Consider the following 18333-nt stretch of genomic DNA (forward strand, 5'->3'; position numbering starts at 1 on the left):
AGCTACGGCGTCTCCAGTAGCTACAGCAGTGGGGGTGTCTGAACTCCGTTCTTCCCTCCCCCTGTCCTTGACTTCCAGGGCAGCAAGTCTGTCATGTTCGTTCAGAACCACGGCAAAGACCCTGTCCGACGTTAGATCTTGCGCTGGGAGAGACCCCAGCTGACTGGCAACGGTTTTGTAAGTCCGATTCAGGCTGTTGATCACCATGAAGCAAAACACTTCCTCCTGGAGACAGAAATTGCGTTCCACCATCTGCTGACGCAGAAATTTCATTTCCGTCAGGTGCGCTTGAACATCTCCATCAGGCGCAAGCCTCAGGTTAGTCAGCTTTTCAAAATACAGCAACGCTGAAGAACCTGCATCTCTCTGATGTGTCCTTCTCAGCGTGTCCCAAACATCTTTCGCGTGCGGTAAATCTTGTATATGAATAAGCTGAGAGTCTGACACGCACAGAATTATAGCGGTTCTGGCCTTCATATCCTGTGACTCCCAAGCACGCGTTGGTGCTGCAGGGATGGGGTTCTCAATCACCTCAAACAGTCTCTGATTCTGCAGCAGGGCCTTCATCTTAATAGACCAAGATGCATAATTGTCACTGGTCAAGAGGGGTGGAGAAGGCAGGCTTCCCTTCTTGACATCCATTTTGAGTCCTTGCATTGACTCTCAAACACAAGCCTCTAAAATCCAATAGCTGGCTTGTTTACACTCTGTGCACCTGGCAGCAATAACACTGGCGGCTTGGAAAGTCCCCTTCCAACAGTTCCTTTGTAAGGGCCTAGTCAAAACACGAGCTGTTTGTGCCTATCTGGGCATAGCCTGACTTCCAGCCCTTATCTTGAAACTGGCCTGCGTTGCTAAGCAACCACATTCCTTTCCTTGGACAGGAAAAACCACAGGAATGTTTGGAATGCAGACTCTTCTCTCTCGGAGCTGTTTTTCCCAAACGTTGCTCCCATGAAGCAGAGAATTAATCCATCTGCATTCACACTCTTAAGCCCGAAAATCTCATACCTGGGCTCCGTAGCTTGGCTTTCAGCTTCTTCTGGTCAGCTTCTAGCTGCAGAGAATCAGCCTCCATCTCAGGCTTCCATGGAGAGGGATGAATACAGTCTCCTTGATGCAGACTCCCATGGATCGTAGCAACCGTCAACTGCTACCAATGTCCGAATTCAGGGTCGGTCAGAGGTATGTGCCTATCTCTCCAGGCACCGGCTGAATTCTTTTGACCTCCCTCCGGCGACTCCCGGTAGGAAAAACACACGAGGTCCGTTCCGGCGATTTTCCTCAGGCTGTGAGAAAAACACACCAAACTGCTTCTCCTCCTCCCTGCTCTCCAGCATATCCCCAGGGAGGGGAATCAGACTCAGACAGAAATGTATCTTACATTCTTTTATTCCTGTCTTTACTTCAGTACAGAGAAAACATGTCTGCTCTTTTCAACAAACAGAGAGAAACTCCAAACTCCACCCATGTACATCCTGTACAGGTCATATGACACACACACTGAGCTAACATCCGGTGCTCAGTACAGAATGGACTGCCCCTTTGTTCCCATGGCAACAGTCACAAACATCCTGTCTGGCTTTGCAGCCACAAGCAGCTGACTGAGCTGCTGGGGCCTTTGCTTGCTGCAGCATTGCTGCTTTAGAATAACACTGTGGTCCAGCTCTAGAGTAAGATAAAGTTGAGAACTGGGCAAGGCTTTGCAAATACCCACATAAGAGGAAGAATGGCATAGGAGATGGAAATGTCCTTGTCCAAAGTAGGGCTGTAGGAAGCTGCTTTATACTGTGCTAAACCTTTAGTAACCTAGGTTGCTGCCCTGACTGATGGGAGCTTTCCCAACTTCTCAGTAACAGTGGTGGTGGGGTCTTTCCCAATCCTGCACCCCAAGGTGCTTTAGCTAGAGGTGCTTGAGGTTAAACTTGTGGGAGGGGGGACACCACACCCAGACACACTTAGGGAAAATGCTGAGATTTCTTTGGGATATCTGGGCATCCTGTTTAGGAAGGGAAGGGCAGTATAACCCTGAGGAGGCCAGCAGGAGGCTAACTGAAACTTCTGAGTTATCAGAATGTGAGGTTCAAAGGAGGAGAAGTCAGGACATTTGGGAAGTATGTAAGCATCTAGGAATACAGTTGCTACTTTTGAAGAGGGAGTATAAGAAGGAGCCAAGGAGGAAGAGCATGTGGAAATGATGGCCCCATTTCTAGGACTGATCTCTCTAGTCAGGTCTAGAGCTTGGCAAAGGTGCAGTATCCCCAAACAGAAGGGAAGAGCAGGATGCATGCATTTTGTGATGCCATCATGGCTTTAATATAACCAGTGGAACCAATCAATGGCAAGACGCCAGGGCCTAATGCACACTAAGCTTCTTCTCTACCGCTGAGCTTTGGTCCTTCCCTCGATTATCCTAACATGGAGCTTCCATATCCCATCTGGGATTTCTGCTCTTTTAAGAACCCCATGGAAGGCAAAATTTCTACAGGGGCAGTTTCCCCCATCACAGTGAAGAAGGAAATGGATCTGCACCTTGCTCTACACAGGAAGCCTTTAAGAAGGAGGGGAGGTGCCATGGTTCAGTCACAGAATGTGGGCTTTGCATAGAGCATGCATTTCCCTTGACCTTCACAATAGGCAGCTTTGTTCCCGTTGGTGGCCTTGACAGGCACTAGTTCTGCAGTGCTGCAGCAGAGTAAATGAGATACTGAGAGAAGCAGAAATTAACAGCTGTTCCATCCCTACTTTGAAAACAATATCTCCCTGGATGTTAATTCCAAATTAATTCTGATTTCACTTCGAACGTTGCAAAGCAACATGATTTTCAACTACTTTGCTGAGGGAAGGTGGAGGTATCGACGCTTTGCAATAGTGACTACCGTCATGACCTGATATCTCCTCACTCCATCACCTCCTGCTTTAAGCAATATCATTAGGGAGAAGAGCAGGGAGAGGACTTGACCTCTGATATCACTTAGTTTCCTACTGCTCTGCAGACTGTGGGTGTGCATTTTATTGGTGTTCAGGGGAGTGTGGTACCATTCTTTATCTTAAATAAATCTGGCATCTTATGCCCATTAGCTCTAGAAAAAGAGAGAAAGAGAGAAAGAGAGAAAGAGCGAAAGAGAGAGAGAGAGAGAGAGAGAGAGAGAGAGAGAGAGAGAGAGAAAGAAAGAAAGAACTTTCAAATGTTGTCAGAGAACTAAGAAGAATGGAATAGTGCATTTAGCCAGCCAACCATTCTCCGCAGGTTCTGAACCATTCCTATCAACATAGACACCATCTTGTCCCTTCGCTGATCTCACCAGCTACAGTGAAATCAAGCAGGTGCTACAAGAATGCATCCCTTGTCCACCACATCGCATCCTGTCACTTTGCTTTTTCCTTCAGGATATTCTTGTCCTCATGCCGGCACCATTCAGCCCCTCCCCTGTCCCCCTGGCTCTTGGGACCCAACTCCCAGGCAGACTGAGAGTCCAAAGTGTAATGGAAGTGCCTGCTCTGCAGATGGCCTGGGTGAGGTGCATCAGGCCCAGGAATCCACTCACTCTGCTGGAGCCCTTCAGTGCCAGCTCTGCCCTTCAGGTGACTCTCCCCCCTTTTTTTGCATTATACTGATTTGTTTATCCACACAGTACTTGGGGGAGCCAGTGAACAGGCTTCATTTGATGCCATGTGGACAGTGCAATTCAGGTCAGTGTTCAGTGTCTGAAGGAATGCACAGAAACTAGAAGTAAGCCAAGTTTCGTAGTTCAAAGGAAGGCCTGCTTTGTCGCTACACCTGGATTACGTAACTCCCTGCTTCAAGAACGGACCCTTTCTGTTGGGTTTTCAGTGCCTTCTGAAGACATGCTTATTGCAACAGGCCTTAAATCTATTTGGCAAATTTGCTTTGGATTTTCATCTGCTGCTCCGCTTGCTTTTAGCAATTTGCTTTGGCTTCTTAATTGCTATTTTTGTTATCAACATTTTGCAATCCAAAAGCAGAGTTGTTACTAGCGATATCCTCATTATGGTAAATATTGTAATGAATACAACCAAGTATTTATCTGTAAGCCACCCTGAGTCCTGTCAGAGGAAAAGGCGGGACATAAATAAATATATTATAATGTTAATAATAGTAATCAATGCAGCTTTTTAAAAAGTTGGTTGTAATGTGTCTTTTAAAAATTGTTTAGATATTGAGGGTTTGGATTTTATATTGTTAGTTTCTGGGTGCATCACGCCCAAATATTGTTCTTAACTGACTTTTGCAAGCATGTACCCCTTTAGATAGCAGGTGGGGAAGATTGTTTGAATGAGTGATTTCCAAAGGGTAGATAGATATTTCCCTATGGCAGAACATCTGCATGTGTGCTGCCCCACTTTCAGATTGAAGTGGTAAAGTCCAAGTATGAGGTTTCCTGATTGTGACTAGACTCTTTGTGAGGTCTACTGGGGAGATGACTCTTACCTGAAGTCATTATCAGAGGGGCCTGCTATTGGAGGGGCCTGTAGGCTGGGTCCCAAGAGGTGCAGTGGTTGCCTCTGAATGTAAGCTACTGGGGAACCCAAGTGAGGATAGCACTGTTGCACCCGGATCCTGCCTGCAGGCTTCCCAGAAGAGGCATCTCATCAGCCACGTGAGAACAGGGTGCTGGACTAGATTTGACCATTGGGCTTGATCTAGCAGCCAAGTTCTACTTATATTCTTCTCTCATCTTGCAGGCCACTTCTGTGCTGATGATCTCATGACAGCTCCATGCCCTGCTGGAAGCTTTGAGCCCAAGGAATGTTTCCCGAGGCCCAGCGATGGCTCTTCTTCATACTTTTCAGGTTCGTGCCTTATATTATCTCTGTTTTGCACAATGGGGAAAGCTGTTTCAGCTCTAAATCACACCACTAATTAGGCTCTTCTACAGTGGCTGACAGTTATAGTGCTTATTTACTACCCTCTGGCATAAAGCAAGGCATGTTAGACACCAAGGAAATTTCCTAGAAATTTGTACACGGAGACTTCTGAGAATTATTGGTTTCCTTTCTTTGTTTTTTGTTTTTTTTTTAAAAAAACAAGGTGTTAACTTGGGTAGTAACTTCCTTGGAAGTCACTGAAGGTTCATGAAAGGTGCTAGATAGCCCCAAGGCACTGAAATCTCACTGAGATGCCACTAGAACTTCGAGTAAGCCAGAACTATAGAAGACAATTTGCACCCATGATTCAAGGAGGCAAAATTGCTATTTCAGAACTTTATTACTTGCTTGATAGGAGGAACATCAACATCTAAGAGCAGAAGGGATAGACCGTTCTTCTACAGCAGGGGTGCTAACCTCCTTATTTATTTATTGGTAAGATTTCTTACTTGTCCTTCAGCATAAAGCCCCAGGGCAGGTTGTTACAATAGAATATGTAATAGAATGAAAACCTATAAAGCTATTGCAATTATAAAACAAGGAAAACCACTCTAAATGGAACAGAACTGTATAAATTCAGCAAAGGAGGTGGGTCCCCTCCAAAACAAAATGCTTTAACTGTTGAAGGCCAAGGTAAAGAGGTGGATCTTCAACAGACTGCAGAAGCTGTGCGATGAAGATGACACGAACACCTCTATGGGGTAGGGGCTCCAAAATTTAGGGGGTTCCAGAGAGAAAGCACTCTCCTGGGCCACCATTCCCTGCTCTACTAAGGGTGGTGGGACCACCATGAGAGCCCCATCTACAGATCTTAGTACCCAAGCAAGGCTCATGGAGATAAAGTTGTGGGTTTTTTAAAATATTTCAGACCCAAGTCATTTGTGGTTTTAAACACTAATGTGAGCACCTAGTCCATGCTGTCTGTGGATGATGGGAGTTGTAGGTTAGAAACATTGGGAAGGATACAGTTTAGCCACCCTTATTGTACAGAACCTTACTCTTAAGAAGTCCTAAAAGTCATTAGCTGCTGTAATGTAGCTAATGTAACCCAAAGCAGTGTATTACTTTTAGGATGTAACCCAAAGCAGCCTTTGCTCACTGTCACACTGGTGTGACTTCCGTTTGGAATGGTTCTGCTTCTTCTTAACATACCTAATGAGTTTCTGCCCCCAGATTTTCCAACTGAAATAGTTGTTTCCTGGCTCAGTTGGTGTAATGCATACTTCAATAGCGCAAGGTCACTGTGAACATTCTCCATCATCTGAACAGACAGGCATAAGCAATTGGTGCACTGAAGTGTAGGCAGGGAGATAAAGTGTGAGTCTTGAGAGGGACCAGAAGGATTTCTGGGTCAGATTCATTGAAGCCTCCAAGTCTATTGTGCCTGCAAGTCTATTGTTGCAAGCTAGTATCAGAGCTCAGGAGTCTATCCGATGGGGGCTTAGAATACGGATGCCGGAGAAGCTGGCAGAGTGGAAGATAAACAGGTAAGCAGGGAGGTAGACTTACCACTTTCTATCCCATTTGCCTCCAAACATTTTCATGCCTCTCCGTATTGTGATGGCAGCATATTCCCATGGGAACCCTGTTGTAGAGAGATTAGGTAGCTGATGGAATCCATTCCATTAAAACACAGGTTTATTTTACTTACACTTGATGTCCATTAGGACAGGAGATTGATAGCTTGGCCAATGGCCTTTGTCATAGCATTTGCCTTAATGGATAACACCTATAACTGAAATAAACCTATTTTAAATGAAACTGACTACATGAACAGCCTCCTCTGAAGCAGAGGGCATCTTTATGAATATGTATCCCACATGCTTTGTGTGTGCTGGTCATGTTGGATTTCAACTCAGGGAGCACAACAGTGTAAGTTAATTGGCGACTGCAAGTATAAATGGTCACTATCATTATCTGGTAACTAAAGGAGTGCAGGATGTAGAAAATTATGCATCTCAGTATATACAGAGCTGAACAGAATGCCTACATAGGAGGAAACTAATTTGATCGTTTTCTAATATATGTTGGCAAGGTAACAAGTGTCCTCAAGTTTCACAAAAGTCAGGAATATTTATAATTAAGCCTTCCTTGGGCAGAGGCCCCACGTTCTCCACAGCTGATTCCAGGAGTTGTTTTCAATAACTCCAGGGTTTTAGATGTGGTTCTCTGTCATCTCTGCCTGGAGATGCTGGGGATTGAACCGAGGACTTTTTGCACCAGGTGCTAGTGGCAGAAGAAGCAGGATTTTTTGTGCATGGAAGGAAAACAAGAAAGGGAGAATGGGTGCAAAAGGAGGGTGGCCAAGCTGTAGCATGGTGGTACACCATTCATTTTGCCTATGTAAGGTCACAGGGTAAATCCCTGAGGCCAACGACCTCTACCCAAGACCTCGGACAGCCACTGCCTGCTGAAGTCAGGCAGTATTAGGCTGATCCCTGATCTTGATTCCTGTAGCATCGTGATCCAGGACAGGTCCTTTTGTGGATTCCACAACATCAACATATACATGTCTTCCATCCATTTTTATTTCACTGGCATTGAAAACATAAAAAACGCCAGACTCATCAGATTGGCTGCTGCATTTTCTTTCATTTTGAAACCAACTTGCAGATATCTCTCCCCCCCCCTCAAATTTATTTTCCTTCTTTCTGTTTTTAAGTTATTTATTTTTTTCACTTACCGTCTGGATTATCAAATATTATCCTTTCAGTGGAGTTTTCAGAAGTCATGCTATAATGAGCGGGGAAGCTTGTTCAATGTGAACGAGTTTTGCAAATTAACGAGTAATTGGGCAAACTCAATTAAAAAAAATAATCCGATGGTGGTGCATCACAAACTGCACACACTTCATTTATTTTGTTAATTGTCATTTGTCTTTGATTATATATTCTTTCCCATACCATGCTAGTGAGTGGAATGAGATACGTTTCTTTTTCCAGTGAAAATAATGGTACAGTGGTACCTCGGGTTACGTTGCCTTTGGGTAACGTAATTTCGAGTTATGAATGCGGCAAACCTTGAAGTGTATACTTCTGGGTTTTGCTGCACGTGCATGCACAGAAGTGCTCTATTGCACTGTGTGCGTGCGCAGAAGTGGCACCTCCAGATATGGACTTTTGGGGGTAAGTAGGGACCCCCGGGATGAATTAAGTTCATATCTGGAGGGTCTACTGTATCTAGCTGACAGGAGGGGGCTTCATATGCCTTCTCTTGGACAAGCAAAGCCTGCTGGATGAGGCCTAAGGGAGTCCAATCTAGTCCATGTCCTGTTCTCACAGTCACCACCCAGATACCTGTGGAAAACCCACAAGCAGAATTCAGACACAGGAGCACTCTTCCCTCCTGTGGCTTTCAGCAACTGGCATTCAGAAGCATCACTTCATCTGACCATGGAGGCAGATCACAGCCTTCATGGCTAACAGCCCTCTCCTCCATGAATTGTCTAATCTTAAAGCCACTTAAGTTGGTGGCTGTCACTGCCTCCTAGGGGAGTGAATTCCATAGTTAAACTATGTGCTGTGTGCAGGGATTTCTTTTCTCTCTGCAGAATCTCCCAACATTCAGGTTCATTGGATGTCCAGGAATTCTAGTGTTTAAACTATCCATTTTGGAAATGAATGATAATGGATAAGAATGATGTCATTGGGGCAGATATCGGCAGAGCAATCCCAGGCCATTTTCTAAGCTGTTATCTCAGTTGACGAGACTCCCAGGTTTCTCTGGCAGGATTTGAAACAGGTGTTTATTGGCACCTATTGCATGAATCCACCTAGGGTAGCCATCCCCAAACTGCTGCCCTCCAACTGAGAGCAGTGACTACATTATTACACGAGCACTGTTCCACAGCATTTGATATTTTCATTTACATACATTCATTCAAAATAAGATGGGTTTATGAAGCAATTCTATATCCTCCCACCACGCCGACGAAGAATTCTACAAAACAGTAGTCAATATCCGGAATCACTGTTCAGTGTTGGACATTATATTTGCTGAATACACAAAGCTTCACAGCTTGTCTTTCATCTTACAAAGTCTGGTACCTCGCTTCATTTAAAGATTTTGATACTAAAAGTTTCATTTTGTACTTATTATGGTTTGAAGGAATTCTATAAAGATTGTCTATTGTGTATGTACATGGTCATCGTGTTGCCTAGATATTGCTGACGCCCTCCAGATACAACAGGAATAGGGAACAGACTTGAGGGGCAGGGTTTAAATGCATATCTCCAGGATTCCCTGTCTGGCCCTCAGAACACTCCCCAGGCCAAACACCCCTCACCAGTCCCGCTTCACACCTCGGATGTGTTTGCATGGCTGGGATTTCCTTGAAATCCAGCTCCCATCAACATAAACCACCATGGCCACCCGTCAAGCATGATGGGTAGTCCATCAACATCTGGAAACCCATTTGCAGGCACTTAGAATCATAGAATCATAGAGTTGGAAGAGACCACAAGGGCCATCGAGTCCAACCCCCTGCCAAGCAGGAAACACCATCAGAGCACTCCTGACATATGGTTGTCAAGCCTCTGCTTAAAGACCTCCAAAGAAGGAGACTCCACCACACTCCTTGGCAGCAAATTCCACTGTCGAACAGCTCTTACTGTCAGGAAGTTCTTCCTAATGTTTAGGTGGAATCTTCTTTCTTGTAGTTTGGATCCATTGCTCCATGTCCGCTTCTCTGCAGCAGCAGAAAACAACCTTTCTCCCTCCTCTATGCGACATCCTTTTATATATTTGAACATGGCTATCATATCACCCCTTAACCTCCTCTTCTCCAGGCTAAACATGCCCAGCTCCCTTAGCCGTTCCTCATAAGGCATCGTTTCCAGGCCTTTGACCATTTTGGTTGCCCTCCTCTGGACACGTTCCAGTTTGTCAGTGTCCTTCTTGAACTGTGGTGCCCAGAACTGGACACAGTACTCCAGGTGAGGTCTGACCAGAGCAGAATACAGTGGCACTATTACTTCCCTTGATCTAGATGCTATACTCCTATTGATGCAGCCCAGAATTGCATTGGCTTTTTTAGCTTGGAGGCTTCCCCCACAGGATCTTGGCAGCTGTAGTTTGAGGAGGATGCCGAGAGGGGTTTCCACTTCCTCTTCCAGAACTACAGTGGCTGAAATGTAGATAACACACATACACAATTTTATTTGTTTGCCGCCTTTCCACAGTTCAAACCATGTGCAAGGTGAAAAGAATACATAACTACAACATAACAAAAGTAGTCATCAACAATAGTCTGTTCAGCAGCCTCAGCTTTTGTAGTTGGAGTCAGTGAGAGCCACACCCTCCCAGGCCAGGTTGGGAAAGACCTGTAAATAAGTCCTCAATAGTTGATTCATAGCCTATTCCATGCCAGACTTTTATTTTCTGAAGAGACATGGATCAGTGCTAGATCATCTGTGTTGCCTGCAGAATGTCCCAGGTTCAATCCTTTGGCTAGGGCTGGGTATGTTCCTCTTCTGAAACCCTGGAGAGCTTCTGCCAGACAGTGTTGACAATACTGAACTAACTGGACCGACAGCCTGCCTTAGTATAAGGCAGCTTCCAATGTTCTACTGTTAGAAGTGCTGCCAGTCTTTACAATGGAAAGTTGCTTGTGTGGGTGCGTTGTTTTACACTTATGGGAGGGGGCGGCAATTCCTCTTGCCCTATGGCAATGCATTCACTGAATGTGTGGCTAGGAGGGGGGGGTAGTTCCAGCCAGACTTCATTTATTTTTCTCTCCCCCTCATCTTGCCAACCTCCCAGTCTGCGCCCATCATGCACTGGCTCCATTGTTTAAGTCACACAGTTCCAAGTACCCCGCCACCCATTCAGGATGTTTGTCATTCATGCAGGTATCCGAGTGTTTGCGCCAAGTCTATCGCTAGTCTGTGAAACCCATTCATTGCTCTCCATTCTGAATACGAAAGTGGGCTTGGCTTTTTGCACAGACCTGGCTCTCTGAAGTCCCAGCCCCGGGTGTCCTCGCTTTTAACTACATTAACAAAGAGACAACAGCCAGCCGATACCCACAAGCGTTCACAGGCTGGTATATTTACTTTGAGTTTAATATTTCTCATTCTCATATGATCGGCTTTGAGCAAAATTCCCGACTGCTTTTTATCACTTTCATATTGGGGGGGGGGGGGGGGGTTGGCGAAAACCACAGACTGATGATATTTAAAGCTCAGCTAGTCCAATCATGCCACCTGCTGGTGGGAATGGGGTGGGTTCCCTAATTCTTGATTCTGCATCACTGTTCAAGAACACAAGGAAGGGCTCTATATAGCATAACTAAAATGGATAAGTCCTATTTGCCTGCTTTCTGGAGGTGATATGCAGCTCATGGTTCCTTCGCGCATATGTGGTGGGACTGTGCCAAAGTTGCTAGTTCTGAGATGATATATTTATAGAAATAATAACAACAACAAAACTGGAAAAATCTGTTTAAAAAACAGCAACTTCCTGAAATAGCACTCTTGGGTATATTCAATGGAGAAAGCCAGCACTTATTATATAAAACATTTAATTGGTTACTTATTAATGGCTGTGAGGATATTGATAGCTAGCAAGTGGAGAGAAGCAAAGCATTTAAATGTACAAAAATGGTATTATGTAATTTGGGGTGTAGAGTTTTCTGTGAAATTGATGCAAAACTTTGTGTAGCTAAAAGGCAAAAAAACTGAGAGGCTTTCATGGCCAACCAGTGGCCATTTATCCAGCACAGGAACAAAGACAGGACAAAGGATACCTGCTGTATTCTGTAATATATGGTTGTGCTAGCATTTTCCTTCATATTGATATTAGCAGGTATGAGTCTGTCTCCACTTCAGGGTTTGTATGAACTTTGCTTTTATTGTTTATATCTGAGCTATGCCTTCGGGTTGGAGTGGGGGATGTTCAGTTTGTAATTTTCCCCTAATAAAATAATAATAATAATAATAATAATAATAATAATAATAATAATGTACAGGGGTTTCTAACTAGCACCAAATGCCTAGTCTTTGCTGAATGACAATTGCCATCATCCCTGATTATTAGGTGAACATCATAATACTGACTCTGGATAATCCAAGTTCTGTGCCAAGGAAAGCTGAATCCATAGAAATTGTGCAAAGCAAACAAAATTAGCTTGCATAATTGTATCTGGCTTCTTGTTGTTTTGGGGAGGAGCAAACAATGGCATTGGAGAGAGAGAGAGAGAGAGAGAGAGAGAGAGAGAGAGAGAGAGAGAGAGAGAAGCCCTGCCCAGAGCTCTTGACAGCATGCACTTTTGAGATTTCAGCAGGCATTCCCTACCGCAAACCTTAATGGCTATTTTCTTTGCAGGACAAAGACTAAAAACTTTTTAATTTGAAAGGGAAACCAGAAGTTCTGGACTTGCTGCCTTCTGCTCTTACGGCATCCTGATGCAGAACCACAGAATGCACTGAGCATTGCCCACAGGATGTACCACAAAGGAACCTCAGTGTGTGTGTGTGTGTGTGTGTGTGTGTGTGTGTGTACTTAGATGTCTCGATCGTGTGATTGTTTCACCAGATACCCAAGATCACAGGTTTATACCTCGCATTAGTTAAGCCTGATCAGCTAACATGCACACATATAGTTCTGCCTTTAGAGTAACTACCTTGAATTGATCCATGAAGGGGTGTGTAGAATCCATCCCTTCACTCCCCTGATTGTACACATGAACAACTGCTTGAATTACAGAGAGAGGAGAGAGGACTTAGGGACATTTCACAGCATCCATAAGCCGCAACCTTTTGATTCAGGCACTGTGTGTGCCCATCCAGTAGTTAAAGGCCACCGAGCAGTCAGTTATCTTCTACGCTGTCTTGAAAATGCACCCTACTGCTTTGCAAGCTTGAAGACGTTTGCAAGTGAAAGCCGTTTTACTGCAGGGCTCAGAATTGCTGGCAGGATTCACAGCATTCTCCCAAAAACTAGGTCTCCTTGGGAGACAGCAGAACAGTAGGTGCTGTCTTCATTGCAGTGCCTTTTTCTTTTGTTCCCCACCCAGGAGTCAAACAGTGCCTGAAGTGCCCTGCGGGATATTTCTGCCCAAATGGAGCAAATTTTCCAAGCCCATGCCCTTCGGGGACCCACAATCCACTCCAGGGGCAAGATGAATCTGCAGACTGCAGGCCTTGCCCTGCAGGGAGAGCGTGCACCCAAGCTGGCTTGGCTGAGCCAGACTCTGAGTGCATGGCTGGGTAAGTATTGCTGTGCTTGCTTCTTTTATATTCCTTACTTTCAGGGAAGCCCGCTTGAGCAGGGTTTGCTTCTATATTTGATTCTCTTTGTGAATCACTTCCCATACCTCAAAACAATTGTCAACCACCCTGTGATCTTCGAATGAAGGGCCGTACATAAATTTTAATAATAGTAATAATAACAATACCATTTCAGATGTAAAAAATTCAGATCCAGTACAGACTAGGAGAAAGATATCCCCATTTGCTTGTTGAAAAGGGAAAAAACTTCAACAGGTACCAAAAAGACATTGGAGACAGCTCCTGTCTGATGTTTAACAGGAAGGAATTCCAAAGGGCGTGTATCACTACACTAAAGACCCAATTCTTACACTGTATGGAACAAACCTTGTCATAAGTTGGTATCTGCAGGAGACCCTCTTCTGCAGAGTGCCACAGCAGCTGGTTGAGCATGCAAGGGGTGAGATAATATTTTAGCTATCCTGGTCCCCAAGCCTTGGAACACTTTATTTTTAAAATTCTTAATTATGTTTACATTTACACTCCACTTTTCCTTCTAGGAGCTTAAGATGATGTACATGCTTTGCCGCCACTGCTATTTTATCCCCACAGCAAACCCTGTGAAGTAGGTTAGGCTGAAAGATAGTAACTGGCCCAAGACCACCTAAACAGTGGGGGTTCGAACCCTGGTCTCCCTGCTCCTTTTTATAATATAATTTTTTTAATTTTCATTTAAAAACATAAAATATTACAACATTATAATAACCATTCTAAAACATTTGCTCCGCCAAGCTCATGACTTCCCTCCCTCCCTTCAGCTGGTTTCCAATTTCTTAATAAATTGCATACGCATTTCTACTGTCAGTTTCTGTCCTTCAGTACATGCCAAATCCTTCCATTTATCCATGGTCAGATACTATTTTTATAATGTGTTACAGGGTTTAGATCAGTCCTGCTAGTGTCTTCATCTTTTTGCAATGATCCCTTAAGTATACAATCAATTTACTCCAATCTCTCTGGAATTTCTGGTCACTTTGGTTCCAGATCCTTACAGTCAGTTTGGCTAGCTCCGCATAGTCCATCATCTTCACCTGCCACTCCTCAATTGTTGGTTACCAACGATTGTGGTCTCCCTGGTCCTAATCCAACCACTATACCTTAGTGTATTGTCTACAGCAGGCACAAAGACCCTGAGACCAATATATGTTATGTCATGTTATGTCATGTTATGTCATGTTATGTTATGTTATGTTATGTTATGTTATGTTGTGTTGTGTTGTGTTGTGTTGCGTTGTGTTGTGATGTGATGTGATGTGATGTGATGTGATGTGATGTGATGTGATGTCCCACCTTTCCTTCAAGAAGCTCAAGGTGATGTGTGTAGCTTTTTCCCTCATTTTATCCTCACAACAACCCTGTGAGATAAGCTAGGCTAAGAGACAGTGGCTGCCCCCCAGCGGGGATTTGAACCCTGGTCTCCCAGGCCCTTGGCCGACACCCTAACCACTACACCACACTGGCTCACTGGAGTCATAGAATCATAGAATTATAGAGTTGGAAGCAATTCCGAGGGTCATCTATTCCAACCCACTGCAATGCAGGAATCTCATTGCCATGACAGATGGCTGGATGTGCAATCTTGATTGCCTTATATTAGTAAAAGAAAAAAAGAAAAGAAATGTTTAACACACCTTCCAATTCACATTTTAAGCTCAAACTGTGCTTCACGTGTTTAAGTCCGAACATATTGAAGCCCAAAAGCACAGATGGCTTTAGATTTTTTATTGCCTTTAGGCAGATGTGTCTCTTTCTCCCCAAGAATGATGCAACATCAGCTTTCCTCGCACACTGAATGGACAGTAACTCTCCTTTTTAGTGGCATACAGCTTCTAGTGAAAAGGATCTGCAAGAAACTGTTTTTGAACTTTATTTGAGCTCTGTAGGAATGGCCTTGGCTTTGATGCTAAAACATGAAGATTCTCAACCAAGGGCTGACCCTTAGTTTCAGACTTGTGATCAGCCTTTTGGAAGGCACAGAAGTCACTTCCTTTGCTGGAACTTGAGCTGTGCCACTGTTTATAATCAGGGATGGCCTATCATTATTCATTTGGTCCTCTGCAACAGTTTCCTCCTTGTTGAAAGAGAAGCATCATCATGATTTTCACCGTTCACAAATGGCAGATCTTTCTTCCCATTGAGTTCAAGCCGTATCTTCACAGCTGGGTGCTGTCTTTGGGAGCACTCCGGCAGTGAAGCAGATCCATAGCAGTAGCAGTCAGAGTCATATTGCCAGTATATATATATATTCATTGTTGCTGTGGCAATGAATACGCTTGAAAGCAGGAGCCTTTAAAATGGTATGCATAGTTGGCATGCTATGGTGCCTCTCCTTCCAATGGATCTCATAGGCTTCTATGCTAGTGAAAGTACTATAATGAAAAGGGGAAAGTGGATACTTTCTTATGGCCTTTATTCATATCAGCAGTCTCATATTTGCAGCTTATGTACAGAGGAATAAGTGTCCTTGAATTTACCCCAGCAAGTACTGCTAGGTGCACTCCAACATCCACCATACCTGACCATTGACCAGGCTATAACATTGTCCATCCCTGCTTAGAGAAATTGTCCCAGGTCAGCCTTTCTAAATCTAAAGCCCTCCAGATGTTTCAGACACCTCTCCCCATTACCTTTGTCCAGGGCTTTTTTCTGGGGGTACACAGGGGTATAAAAGGTAAAGGTACCCCTGCCCGTACGGGCCAGTCTTGACAGACTCTGGGGTTGTGCGCCCATCTCACTTAAGAGGCCAGGGGCCAGCGCTGTCCGGAGACACTTCCGGGTCACGTGGCCAGCATGACATCGCTGCTCTGGCGAGCCAGAGTCGCACATGGAAACGCCGTTTACCTTCCCGCTGGTAAGCGGTCCCTATTTATCTACTTGCACCCGGAGGTGCTTTCGAACTGCTAGGTTGGCAGGCGCTGGGACCGAGCAGCGGGAGCGCACCCCGCCGCAGGGATTCGAACCGCCAACCTTTCGATCGGCAAGTCCTAGGCGCTGAGGCTTTAACCCACAGCGCCACCTACGTCCCTGCACACAGGGGTATGCATACCCCTAAACATTTTGTGAATCTTTGTACTTTTGTCCATTTACTGTATTTATTTTTCCCAATTTGAACTATAAAATGGTAATTTTCTTGAGTCAAAATGAGAGTACCCCTAAACATTTTTTATGAGAAAAAAAGCATTGCCTCTGACCATTGGTCATACGCAGTGCTGTTTTTCTAGAAAAAGAGGTGCCAGAGCATACCATGAACACCTCCCTTGTTCTTTTATAATGGCGATGATGCCCACCTGAGAGGTGCCAGAACTGAGTTCTGGTGTGTTCTAGCTGAAAAAAGCCCATTTTTACAAGGTTGGATTGTGGTTAATAATAATAATAATTGTATACTGTTCAGAGGACTTCAGTGGTGAGTGCTACAGTGATGCAATAAATATATTTATTTGGTCACAAACAGGTAAGGACAGGCAGGGAATGGGAGGTGTGTCACTCCTCACTAGTGATGTCACACAGTGGTGACTACGGCAACCCCATTATTCCACACAACAAGAGCAGAGGCCATGGCAGTTGAGAAGCTGTTTCCTAGTGGCAAAGCACAGTAGTCTGGGAGCTTTGAGTCCTCTCTCTTCTTTCTATCCGATTATGACTTGAGTATATTTTATGTTGTCAGATACATCTGCCCGGTTGGTTCCTCTAGCCCTCATGCTCCCAGCAACGCTTGTCCGCCAGGAACATTCAGCAACCGCTCTGACCTCTTTGATAAATCCCAGTGTGAAACCTGTCCAGAGCGATTTGTCTGCACGAGAGGTATGCCATTCTGTACTTGGATAAGCTGAGCATCAGACCTGCCATTTGAGAAGCGGCTCTTAGCTAGTGGGACATAACGTTGCCAGGGACTAGTGACTTGAGGAAGAGATGAGGTCGGCTCTTTTTACTGCCTACTTGCCAGATATTCTGTACACTTCTATTTGCAGCTGTCATGACTTCCTTATTCTCTACCAAAGAATTGTGGGTAGCAGCTCCGTTTGGGGGAACTGCAAAGATGATTATTGCTCTTGGGTCTGGTTTCAGGGGTGAAGAATCTCATGACCTGGAGTCAAATATGGTCCCTGTAAGCCTTTACCTGGTCCTTGGGGCTCTCCCTAGCCACACTGCCTCCCCAGCCATCCCCTCTCTCCTTGGTCTGTGTGCTATCCTCCCTGAGTGTTTTTCCTGGCTAAAATGCCTCCTTCAATGCTGATAATGCCACTTGCTTTCATAGAATCCTGTGAAGCAACCCTGAGCATCATCTAGTCCAACTTCCTGCAATGCAGGAATATGCAGTTGTCCCATACAGGGATCAAACCTGCAACCTTGGTGTTATCAGCTCCATGCTGCAACCAATGGGGCTATCCTGGATGGAGGATAGAGAGGGGAGTGTGCCTAGGAACTAGGCTACTTTAGAAAGGCAAGATTTATATTCATTGATCCTTCTACATTCATTGCCCCACCACCACCACCACCACTGGTGTGTGGCCCTGAGAATGGTTCCAAGAAGGGAATGCAGCCCTCAGGCTGAAGATGCTTCCCATCCCTGACTTGTTTCAAGAGCTAGCTATTCCTTTCTCCCATATCAGCTCCCCACTCAGGCTTTAGCTGCAGTTCTGACCAGGGCAGCTGACCTTGATTACATGTGTTGGGCTGGGCTTCACTGCTGATGGCCCACCTGTCTTTCTGCAGGCACAGGAGGGAAGCAGAAGCCCCCTGTCCCCTGCCCAGCTGGTCACTATTGTCCACCAGGAACCAAGCACCCAACCCAGTACAAATGTGCCCCTGGCACATGGAGCAACAAGACTGGATTAGCTGCCAAAGACGAGTGTGTTCCATGCCCAGCAGGATGGTTCTGCATGGCAGGGGCTCATGGACCCTCTGGAAGCTGCAGTGCTGGTCACTTCTGCCCAGAAGGTAAGGAGAAATTGACCAGGTTGCTATCTGTTTTTCATACCCTTGGTCATGACTGATGTTTTCCCAGTGCCTTTTTTGTGGAAAATGTGTGTTTTCCAGTAAATTAGGACCACTGCGGGGCTTGGTAGGATCAGGGCCCCTAAGAGGGTCCTCTTAGAATAGCTTTGGAAGTGGATTTAGGCTGTAGGGTTAGAAGTAGAAGATAGTGCATTTTAAAATAGTATTATTTGCAAGTGAT

General features: G+C 44.9%; 1 protein-coding gene and 1 long non-coding RNA gene across 9 annotated transcripts in view; one reads left to right on the forward strand and one right to left on the reverse strand.

Annotated features, from left to right (window-relative positions):
- The window catches only part of LOC307203588 (uncharacterized protein), a 151077-nt gene that overhangs the window by 27469 nt on the left and 105275 nt on the right, over positions 1-18333 (forward strand). For 7 of the 8 annotated variants that reach the window (XR_013833309.1, XM_079954466.1, XM_079954463.1 and 4 more), the window contains 5 exons: positions 3391-3585; positions 4708-4815; positions 12905-13097; positions 16822-16958; positions 17871-18095. Coding sequence is in view for 7 of the 8 variants with exons in the window: in XM_079954466.1 (XP_079810592.1) it covers positions 3391-3585; positions 4708-4815; positions 12905-13097; positions 16822-16958; positions 17871-18095 (858 nt within the window). In the remaining variant the exon portion in view is untranslated. The remainder of the gene's footprint in view (positions 1-3390; positions 3586-4707; positions 4816-12904; positions 13098-16821; positions 16959-17870; positions 18096-18333) is intronic. The other variant, XM_079954464.1, reaches the window with a different exon arrangement.
- Positions 14865-16575, reverse strand: LOC307203675. The gene is made up of 2 exons (XR_013833324.1): positions 16542-16575; positions 14865-15526 (listed from the first exon to the last, which is right to left on the reverse strand). It is a non-coding gene; the product is annotated as an uncharacterized lncRNA (long non-coding RNA).

The sequence above is a fragment of the Podarcis cretensis genome (assembly GCF_951804945.1).
Source record: "Podarcis cretensis genome assembly, chromosome: 15".
NCBI classification, from domain to species: domain Eukaryota; kingdom Metazoa; phylum Chordata; class Lepidosauria; order Squamata; family Lacertidae; genus Podarcis; species Podarcis cretensis.